This window comes from Vigna unguiculata, chromosome 5 (genome assembly GCF_037176805.1).
Source record: "Vigna unguiculata cultivar grain cowpea cultivar isolate G323 ecotype 2 chromosome 5, ASM3717680v1, whole genome shotgun sequence".
In the NCBI taxonomy this organism is placed as follows: domain Eukaryota; kingdom Viridiplantae; phylum Streptophyta; class Magnoliopsida; order Fabales; family Fabaceae; genus Vigna; species Vigna unguiculata.
In genome coordinates this window covers 48,688,438-48,700,534 of record NC_140796.1, presented here as the reverse complement: position 1 = coordinate 48,700,534, position 12,097 = coordinate 48,688,438, and the positions used below count along the sequence as shown (strand labels likewise).

The window sequence follows — 12,097 nt, the reverse complement described above, 5'->3', positions numbered from 1 at the left end:
TATATGCTAACAGAGAAATTTACTGAAGTTGTATGAATGAATAATTTCGTTTCAATCTAAACTTGGAAAGAAAATGGAAAAACAAATAAAAGGGGAAGTGCATTTGGACGAAAAATAACCTTTTTAACTACAATGTATAGGTTGAACATCAGCATTTGATGCCATTTATGATAATTCTGAAATTTTTTAGATTCAACAGTAGCGTAGCACGTGAAACAGCTAGCTAGTTACTCCAAGGATGCAAAAATGGTTTTAATGCTGGTCAACTGCACAATATATTTAGCTATATTATAGAGGTTTTTTAAGAAAATATATTTAGATAAAATTTTAACTTCAAAATTGCTATTTGATAACACTTAATTTTATGAAAGATAAAATTAAATTAATCCAATAAATACTTAATTTTTAAGTAAAGTCTCACGGAACTTTATAAATGAAAAAACCTGGTTGTCACCCACTAAAATATTTAGCCAGATTTTTTTATATAGAAATTAGTTATTAAAAATAAAATATCTATAAAAATAATCCAAATAATTGTATTATGTTAATCATTAAATATTAGTGTAATTTTATCAAATATAAAGTAAACCCTAGTATAAAAGATAAAATTTTATCCTATCTATTTTATTTAAATTCAATCATTGGATAATATATAATTTTATTAAATACAAAAATTAAAAAATAACTCATATAAAATATAAATTATCATTATTTTTGTCAATAAAATGTTAAATTCAAACAATATACTGCATATTAAATACTGTAATTGTATTATGGGTATAACCATGTCAATAAAATGAAAATAATTTCATGTGTACCTCCCAATTTTCATACCCTTTCTAATACTTAGTAAAAAAAGTTACTTTTTCACTTTCCTAGCTGATTCATTTAAAATTATTTTACTTCTTACCATAAAAATATTATTTTATTGGTATTGGATGTTGAATAGAAAATAAAATGTTTGTGTATAATTATCTCAATCAAAATATGACATTCACTTTGATTTTCTGATTCAAATCTACTACTCCACAACAATCATAAGATAATTTTACCTTCAACATTTAAAAGAATGGAAATATATGAAATTTGAATTATATGTAATAAAAAAATCATTCTCTAGATATTTTGCTTGAATAAAATAATTAAGATATCTTATATTTCAACTTCTTTTTATGAAATATTGAATTTCTCTTTCGGGATAAATTATTCATTTTGAAAATATATATTTTAAAATTAAAATTTACAAAAAAATTAGTTAAATTTAAATATTAAAATAAATGTTTAATAATTTTTTTCTCATGTATATATGTATAACATGTAGAAAACAAAGCTCACAATTTGGTATAATCTATGAGATTTGGATCTGTCCACATATAATGGAGTAAAAAAAAAAGGAAAAGAACTCACAACTAAAATGTTTACATAAAAAAGTTCATAAGGTCAAAAGAATAACAAAACCAAAATAGTTAGTTGAAAATCATGTCAAAACGACCCAAAGTGAAAGTTGAGTTAAGTTAGTCAAATCAAAGAATCGAGGTGAACTAGACTGAGAAATTCAAGTTAAGCCAGTCTAGTTGAAGGTCGAGTCAAGTCAGTTTAGTCTATCAAGTTGAATTGGACTTGACTAAAGGCCAAACCGAGTCAAATCAACTTAGGTTGCAGGTCGAGTAGAGACAGTCCAAGTTGAAAACGAGTCGACTCAACCTAGTCTAAATGTCAAGTTAAGAGTTTAGTTAGCCTAAGTTGAATTTTAAACTAAGTCGATTCAAGATGAAGATTGAGTCGAATTAATCCAAACAAAGCTCAAATTGAGTCGATCGATGCATCAAGTCAAGTTAGTCCAAAATAAAAAAATACACAAGAGATGAAAGAGATCATCCTTATTCAAATTTTCTATTCTCAACTTATATAAAGAATATAAAATTAACTTGAAATCAATTAAAATAAATTAACTTGTTACCTGAAATTAACTTGAAATATAGGGAACAATTACAAAGCTAGGACTTTATGAATCTAAACACTTACAACTTTTAACTCCAAACCAGAATCAAATAAAAACAATATAGAAATTATTTGAAAAAAATTAATGTACTCTGTTACTAAAATTGTGAAAGACTACTAGTAAATACATTTTACAATACACTTTTTTATGACAATTAAAATAACTGTCTACATCAGTTTTTGAACCCAAATCATAATGTAATTAATTAAATATCTTTACACTATAATTTTACTTATGAAATATTATATTATGCACCTAATATTATGTCCAAAGGGGAATAGGCACTAGGCAGACGGAGGCACGTGTTCCAAATCAAATTAAGGAGATCATAAATGCTTACATATGAACGTTAAGGATGTCAGTTCTCCATCTTTCATAATTCTTCCATTTCTATATACATTTAATGAGTCATATATATTTCACATCTTTAGTCATTCACAATTACTTGAACTGGGGTCAATTTTTTTCATGGACTATAGAAAGGTAATATAGTAAATATATTGATGTCTTTAATTAACTAAAATCACCTTATACACTTTAATTCTTTGAAATATTAGATGAGAATAATCCTAGGAATAATTCAAAATTGGTAATTCATTTCACCGTCTTCAATCTCAACCATTCAAATTTTAATTACTATATCTATATGACAAATTCCGATTGTGGGGACTTTCCCTAAGATTCAACGATCAAAAAGCATCGAAACATTAACTTTTTTTATTGAAAAAAGCGGTCATCGCCACTGAATCTCACCATCAAATTTTAATTAATATACTATATGTCTAACTACTAATATTAAAGATGGGAATTGATGCAAGTTGAAGTGAAGAGAGTTTATTGAAATTTATTACATTTTTTTCTTTTTTCGTGGCTAATCAAACTTTATAATTGATATTTTGACTCTTTTTTTTCATTCACTCTTAACCCATCAAGTAATAAGTTAAAAGTAGATAAAAAATAATGAATTAAAATATTAATATCTTTATTCATTTTCCGATCTTTCTATTTTATCGTTTCTATATTTTTTTCCTCAATGAAAGATCAATTTATTCATTTGATCTAGAATGAAATCACAAAATATAAAATGGAAGATCTTAACCCAAACCTTACTTTTCAAATAAATCAATACAAAGTCTATCTATAATACTTAAACTTTTAAGCATTTTAGACAGACACTCTAAAGTCTAACATATAGCTCAATGCAAGACCTAAATTATTGTCAAATTCTAGTGCAAATTTGACGTACCATCATATTCATGTTATAATCATTTTTGGAGTGTTAAATCGTAAATTTCTTAACTTCAAGTAAATTAACTTGTTACTACTTTAATTTACTTACTTGAAGTTAATTTTATATTATTGATGTAACTTGTTACTTTGCTAATAAAAAAGAGTTTAACTTGATACCTTAAAGATAACTTGAAATCTAGGGGGAACAATTACAAAGCTGAGACTCTAAGAATCTAAACACTTACAACTTCTAAGTTCAAACAAAAAAAGTTATAGAAATTATTAGATAAAATCAAAGCATCCATTACTAAAATAAATTAAAAAAAAAGATATGAGTTAAAACACTAATATAACATGCACTTTTATGAGTGTTAAAATAAGCTTTTACGTCGGTTTTTAACCGTACTAGTCATAATGTAGTTAATTAAATATTTCTACACTAAAACTTTACTTATAAATTATTCTGGCTAGGTTATGCACTTAATATTATATCAAAGGGGAATAGGCACTAGGCAGACTCTAAGTACATGTTGCGAATCTACTGAAGGAGATCATAAATGGTTGCAGATGAACGATTCCATCTTCCATAATTCTTCCTTTTCTATGTTATGTTTAATTAGTTATGTCTTTCACATATTTATTAGTAGGTAATTCAGTAAATATATCGAATGTCTTTAATTAATTTAAATCACCTTTATGAAATGCAAAATTGGTAGTTCATCACGGTCTTCAATCTCAACCGTTGAAATTTTAGTTAATATAAGGAACGGCAATGTGCGGGCCGGATAAATTTCTTTATCTCGTACTCATTAGCAAAAAAAGAAAAAAAAATCTTCATCCCAGTATTTAAATTTAATGGTATCAAATTTTTGTATCATCCTCATTTTCATCAAATAACAAATATATACCTCTACTTGTACTCATATTCACTTCCTTGTTATTTCAATATAAATTAATTATTTTTGGTTAAATCGTTCCAGAGGTTCCTATTTTTGTATCGAAATCTCAAGTAGGTCTCCTCATTTTTATTTGACTTAATTGAGTCCCTATTTTGGAAAATTTGTTGCAATTAGGTCCTTTCCGTGGACACTTAACTATGTGTCACGTGTCAACACGTGGTTTTTTTAAATTTTTTATTTAATTTTTATAATTTAAAAAAAATAAAAAAATTGTCACATGTCAATATGACATTGTGTCACGTGGCAAGGACGGTGTGATGTGGATGTGACAGTGTCACGTGTGACTATGGGATGTGAAAAGTTTCAATGCAGTCCCTATATTTATTATTTTGTCTCAATTTGGTCCCATTTTTTTTAAAACTGAAACAATTTCATCCCGATATCAAATTTAGATTTTATATAAATTTTACAATGATATTTTTATTATATTTTAGTATTTTTAACAAAATTAAGTTTATTTAAATGTATATTTTGCATTGAATTTTATTTAAATTTTGTTTTAAATATTTATATATTTATAATTTATAGATAAATGTTAGAGTTACTTTCAAAATAAAAACTTTATAAATTCAAATATAAAATTTTAAAATAATTTGATAACAATTTAAAATGAATATATTTATTTAAAATTTTACAATTCAATTTATAAAGTTGTTATTTTTAAACCACTTTAACATTTGTCTATAAATTATTGATATATAAATATTTGAAACAATATTTAAATAAAGTTCAATGCAAAATATACATTTAAATAAATTTATTTTTGTTAAAAAATATCAATTATAATAAAAATACTATTATAAAATTTATGTAAAAACTAAATTTGATATTGGGATAAATTTGATTCAGTTTTAAAAAAATTAGAACCAACTTAAGACAAAATAACAAATACATAGACTGTATTGAGACTTCTCACATCCAATAGTGACATGAGGCACTACCACTACTACATCACATTGTCTTTGCCATGTAACATAATGTTAGATTGACACGTGATAATTTTAATAAATAAATTATAAAAAACTTAAAAATTAAAAAGAAAATAAAAAAAAACTACGTGCTGACACATGAAACATAGTTTAGTTAACACTGTTAATGTAACGAGAATGACTTAATTACAACGATGTTTTCAAAATAGAGACTCAATTGAGTCAAACTAAAATGATGGGACATACTTGAGATTTTGCTACAAAAATTGGGACCTTTGCGATGATTTAACTTTACTAAAACTAAAATAGTCACTATTATGATTAAAAAATTATAATTGAAATTTTTTTTATACCAGATGTCGACATCTAGTAAAAATAAAATAAAATTTTGGATGTCGACATCCATAGAAAAAAAAATTAAACATCGAATGTTGACATCCAAAGATGAAAAAAAAAATCATAACATTGTATATGTCGACCTCCATAATGGACAATAGCTTAAAAAAAGTACTGGATATCAACATCTATAGAACAAAACAAGGTATTGTATGTCGATATGGAAAAAGAAATTTCAGATAGAGAGAAAAAAAGTAGTTACTTTTAACTGAGAAGCAAAGTGAAAATTTTAAAAAATTTGGGGATGCAGAAGAAGTGTTTGGAGTTGCAGAAAGAAACCCATTTAGTTTAGTCCATTGTGTCTATAGAATTCTTAGGCAACAAAGGTGTAAAGATTATGAGTATGGATCATATAAAAGAAGAAAAGAAAAGTAATGATATTAATATTTAGTGTATTTTTATTAGATATCTTTTTAAATATATATTGTATTTTGTTTAGGGTTAAATATGTTTTTGGTCCCTCAAGCTGTAGTGAAACTTGAGATTAGTCGCTCTCCGAAACTTTTGACCAATTTAGACCTTCATCTTCAGAAACACATGAATTTAGTCATTTTAACCAAATTTGGTAAAAAGTTTATGTGACGTTTCAAGCGCATTTCATTATAGAATTTGAATTGTTTACACCGTTTGATACATTTTCGCTTCAATGTTAACTCAAATATTATCATAAAATACATTTGAAACGTCAAATAAATTTAACAAAATTTGGTTAAAATGACTAAACCCACTCATTTTTAAAGTTTAGGGACTAAATTAGACTAAAGTTTCGAGGATGAACTAATTCTAATTTTCACTAAAAATTAAGAGATAAAAAACATATTTAACTTTTTTTGATATTATCTTTATTCTATATTTAGGCTTTGTCTTTTCTTATCACAAATTTTATCAGTTATGGTTTTTATGTTGTGTTCACTTCATTTGAATTACTGTGCATGCGAATTACCATGTTGTTCATTTCTACGTATTTGAAGTTATTTGAGACTAGGGATGGTAACGGGGCGGGGCGGGTACGGGTATCATGATCCCATCCCCATCCCCATAATAAAAATTCATCTCCATCCCCATCCCCAAACCCAACGGGTATACAACTTTTGACCCATCCCCATCCCCACCGGGTAACGGGTATTTTCTTATACCCATACCCATACCCATTTTTTTATTGTTCCATATATCAATTAAATATTTTTTATAAAAAAAATTTAAAAATCACACCAACGGAATCATGATACTATCAAAATATTCAATATTAAAATAACATACTCTTTTTGATTTTCATGATGTCAAATATTAAGAAAAATATTATAATAGTATAAATCTCAAATTAAAGTATCAAATAACAACTAAATAAAATTCAAATAATTATATAAAAGCTAAAAAATTACACATTACTAAAATTTTATAATAACCAAAATATTTATTAATTTTACAAATGATCAGTGGTTTCATTTGCATTCGATTCACCTACACATAGAAAAAAAATGAAAAATTAGATATGATATAATAATTGAAATTGAAAATTTTAATTATTAGAATATAATGTACCTTCTTCATCAGATTCATTTTCACTCATGAGAACATCTTTTCCTTTTAATTTTTTAACACCTACAAACACCAAATGTAGAATATTAGATGAGAATTCACAAAAAATACTAACAAAAAATATTAATAAATTTGAGTAGATGGTAGATGGATTCAATGGAGATTGACTGTCATTATTGGAACTTTGAAAGGGAGTTGGTTGTTGTAAACACTGTGGTGGACTTGGTACCTGCAAATCTTGATCTCCTGTGCTCATTTTCTCTAGAAACTAACATACGTAACAAAAAAAAATCAAACAAAGTAAAAAGGTTAATTTCTTTTTTAACAAAATATAAAAGGAAAACCAATAATCAAATTTAAAAATATTTCAAATATTTTTTATACTATTAAAAATTTATATTATACCACTTAAACGAAATAGCACAAATAACAAAATTAAATTAATAATAATTCAAATTTAAACATAGATTTTTCATCTTTTGATCTTGAATTAAATTAAGGATTTATGCAATTGAGCACTTAAAATTGAGAATTAAACATTATCATGAAACAAAAAATAAATAATAAATAAAATTATCATAAAGGAGTAAAGATAATTAAATGTGTGACCCAAATTTGAGAATATCCATTTGAACATAACATAACGGAAACAAAAAATGTATAATTAAGATTATGATAAAAAGAAAAGTACCTTGAAGATCTGCTTAAACCTTAAAGAACAAGCCAAACAATTAAAAGAGAGTCAAAAAGTGTATAACCAAAGTAACAAAAAGAAGAGCTACAAAATAAGAGTCAAACATTTTCATGAAAATAAATAAATAAATAAAGATAATCAAATGTGTAACCTAAAAATTATTTCATAGAATGAAATTGAGGAACACCTATTTGAACATAACCATGTACAGAGAGTAAAAATTATATAATAAGAAGAAGAAAAATTACCTTCAAAATTAAATCTTGAAAAACAAACCAGACAATTGAGAGAGTAAACAAAGTGTATAACAAAAAACAAAGAGAATGAGAAATATGTTATATATATATATATATATATATATATATATATTATATTATATTAAATATTATATTACTATGTATATATATATTATATGTGTGGATATCTTATGTTTATATATATATATATATAATTATTTATATATATTATATTATTATTACTATGTATATATATTATATGTGTGGATATCTTATGTTTATATATATATATATATATATATATATATATATATATATATTTTATAGATATATATTTATTTTAAGTATATATTATATTATATTAGATAATAATATAAATATAATAATATATATTATATTATTATGTATATATATTATATGTATATGCGTAGATATTTTATGCTTATATATATATATATATATATATATATATATATATATATATATATATATATTTCTTTTAAATTTTTATAAATTTGTAATGTTATAAATTTGTTTATAAAAGATCTCACTAGTTAAATGATTAATTTGTTTTATACGTATATATTATATATATTATATTATATTATTATGTATATATATTATATGTATATTATATTATATTATATTATATTATATTATATTATATTACATGTATATGTGTAAATATATATATATATATATAAAAGTATATTTTATTTATATGTATATATACTATATTATATTATATTATATTATATTATATTTTATGTGTAAATATATTATTTATTTATATATATTTTTTAGATTATTTAATAAATTATAAATAGTTTAGTAATTTAAGCGGGGATGGGTATTTGGGCGGGTATATATATATCCCCATCCCCATCCCCATCCCCAGTTGAAAATTTCGGGTATTACCCATACCCATACCCATACCCAGTCAAAGCGAGGATTCCCCGTCAAAACGGGGACGGGTTCGGGTGATACCCACGGGCACGAGTTTATTTGCCATCTCTATTTGAGACGAATAACTTATGTGATATATCACTGTTCCCATCCTAATATAAGTAAGAAGATCGGAGAAGAATTACTATTCACTTATTGATATTTTACTGAAATGTCCATATATCTTTTTCAAAAGTGAGATCGATTATAGGTGACTCTTAGAATAAGAAGAAAATATCACTTTTGATCAATAATAACATTAATAATAATAATAATATATTAATTTTAATAATAAAACAAAATAGTAATTTTACATTTTAATCAATTAAAATATATTTTTTATTTTATTACATATATTAATATTATTTATTTTTTATTACTTGCATCTTTCCCATTTGCTGAATATTATTTCTACGCTTCTAATAATTCTAACAAACTAGAATTACTCCAAAATGGAGCTTTTATTGAGAAAAATTCAAAAAACAACTCCCCTCTCGGGAGGAAAGGGAAAATCTGGGACTTGCAATCTAAGAAAAGGTGGGGAATGTGAAGTAACAATCACGGTATTTATGTGCATTCAAATGCATTAATTCACCAATGTGAGGAGGAGTACGGCGCAAGGATTGAAAAGGTAACCATCCCCAATGGTTGACTTCAATCTAATCACCTTCTCACAAACCAATCCCATGGAATGCACATGTAGAGAAATAAGTATTAAAACTTTATTTCCATTTTTTTCTTATAATATTCCGCGGATTATGGTTTCTGTAGTTAAATATTAAAGACTTCAAACTTTTATGTAGGAAATATAATGCAACTTTTCTCTAACGTATAATAATCTGCATCTGCACAACTTCATCTGGCTCCCTCGTTCATCATGAAAAGGTCACTTCACAGTCCTATCAAAACCAAACCTACTCTGATGAAATTCATCTTGGTCTTCTCTTCATTTTGTGCCATTTCTCTCTGTGTATCCATGTTACTCCTAGCCACACCAAAGATAATAGACGTGCATTCTTCTCCACAAGATGTCTATGAACCTACCACTGTTGATCAACTTGTGTTTGGAATTGCTTCAAGTGGGAATTCCTGGCCTAAGAGAAAGGAATACAGCAGAATGTGGTGGAATTCGAATCCCAATAAAACAATGAGAGGATGTGTTTTTGTAGATTCCCTCCCAAATGAAAACGTAAACAACGATGCTTCTCTTCCTCCTCTTTGTGTCTCTGAGGACACTTCACAGTTTCTCTATACTTACAAGCATGGAGGTCTAAGATCAGCAATCCGTGTAGCACGTGTTGTGAAAGAAACAGTGGCATTGAAACATTCTGGTGTTAGATGGTATGTTTTTGGGGATGATGACACCATTTTCTTTCCTCACAATCTGGTCAAAACTCTTTCCAAATATGATCACAGGCTTTGGTACTATGTTGGGTCCTACTCAGAGATTTATGAGGGCACCCAGGTTTTTGGCTTTGGAATGGCTTTCGGTGGAGGTGGTTTTGCCATCAGTTCCTCCCTCGCACAAGTCCTAGCCAAGGTTCTTGATTCATGCATACAAAGGTATCCTCATCTCTATGGAAGTGATGCTAGGGTCTACTCTTGCATAACTGAATTAGGTGTTGGATTAACACTTGAACCAGGTTTTCATCAGGTAACAGGTTGAAATGCTAATGTTGTTGGTGTTATTTTCTTAATTATGCTTCTAATTAGCCCTTTATTATGTGATTATGGCCTCGGATTAGGTTGATTTGCGGGGAAATATCTTTGGCCTTTTGGCTTCTCATCCGTTAACTCCCTTATTGTCCCTACATCACCCAGATCACACTGATCCTATCTTTCCTAACATGTCAACCAAAAAGTCACTGCAACATTTATTTGAAGCTGTTCATGTCGATTCCGAGAGAATCCTACAACAAACAGTTTGTTACGAGAAGAAGTTGTCATGGACAATTTCTGTGTCATGGGGCTATGCTGTTCAAGTGTTCCAAAACAACATGGTTTTGCCAGAGGTTGTGAGAGTGGAGAAAACATTCAAACAGTGGAAGGAAGGAAATGTTTTGTTAGGAACATATACTTTCAACACAAGAGAACTTCACCCTGACCCATGTAAAAGATCCACCATTTTCTATCTAGATAAGGTGTCTTCCGGCAAAGATGGCATCACAAGCACTTACAGGAAACATTCTGAAAATTGTACATACAAGGGACCAATGCAGAAATTGAGTGTGATCAAAGTTGTTACAAATAAGTTATACATTGACAACAAACAGGTAATTAGCATTTCCTTTTCTTCAGATTTGGTCTATTAATTACATCGGTGATACTAATAATGTTACATTAACTATTGTTTTGCATTAAGTTGCAGACTCCAAGAAGGCACTGTTGTGATGTGTTGCCCTCTAATGCTGGTGACTTAATGGAAGTTGCAATCAGAGAATGCAGATATGAAGAACTGATTTACATGCACTGACTGACATTAAAACGTTGCTGAAGCAGCTGGCATCCTCGAAGAATGTTGCTTACAGAGAAAGCAAGAGACTGCGTAAGGAAATTTGCAATCTAGAACTCAAACTTTCTTACTTGCTTACCCAGCTTTTACTGAAGTTGTAACAATTCAAACGAACCGAATGTAGTTCCTCACAGCATAATTTTTGTTGTAAAGAGAGTTCATCTATCAGATAGGTTCAACAACAACCATGCAGGTCAACCATAAAAAACACCTGCAATTAATGCATTTTTTGGCTCATTTGGTGCCATTTATGATTTTATTCTAAGATACCGCAGTGGCATTGCACGTGAAACAGTTACCTAATGCAAGATACTGGTCAACTGCAACAATTTGTAGTGTTTGGATGAAAACAGTTGAGTTTATAATCGCTTTGAATTCGTTTCACACACACATACCTAAAGCAATTTGTAACATTTAAAATCTTCTATAACTTATCATCTATGTATTATTTTCAGAATAACTCGTATCACTATATGATATTTGGTTGGATTTGATTTATGTGTATTTTTTTTTTCCAAAATTAATTTATAGATAGAGCAGAAGAAAGTGAAGTGTTATTGAATTGTCTTTTACGGATTGTATAATCTAGAAAGTAATTTTGAATTCGGAAAATACTTTTGAATTATTCATTTGGGAATTTTTTTTTTTTTTCATT

The 12,097-nt window shown here is 27.1% G+C and overlaps 1 protein-coding gene across 1 annotated transcript; it reads left to right on the top strand.

The window, feature by feature from the left end:
* Positions 1-9,724: 9,724 nt before the first annotated feature.
* On the top strand, positions 9,725-11,891 carry LOC114186085 (uncharacterized). The gene is made up of 3 exons (XM_028074103.2): positions 9,725-10,584; positions 10,676-11,203; positions 11,299-11,891. Exons 1-3 carry the CDS (start codon positions 9,808-9,810, stop codon positions 11,401-11,403), a joined length of 1,410 nt encoding a protein of 469 aa, XP_027929904.1. The 5' UTR covers positions 9,725-9,807; the 3' UTR covers positions 11,404-11,891.
* Positions 11,892-12,097: the final 206 nt, after the last annotated feature.

Bases quoted from the DNA above. Each gene is read 5' to 3' on its own strand.
- LOC114186085 (XM_028074103.2), top strand. From the start codon at position 9,808: ATGAAAAGGTCACTTCACAGTCCTATCAAAACCAAACCTACTCTGATG. The intron at 10,585-10,675 runs GTAACAGGTTGA...GCCTCGGATTAG, and splicing joins TTGAACCAGGTTTTCATCAG to GTTGATTTGCGGGGAAATAT. The intron at 11,204-11,298 runs GTAATTAGCATT...ATTAAGTTGCAG, and splicing joins TATACATTGACAACAAACAG to ACTCCAAGAAGGCACTGTTG.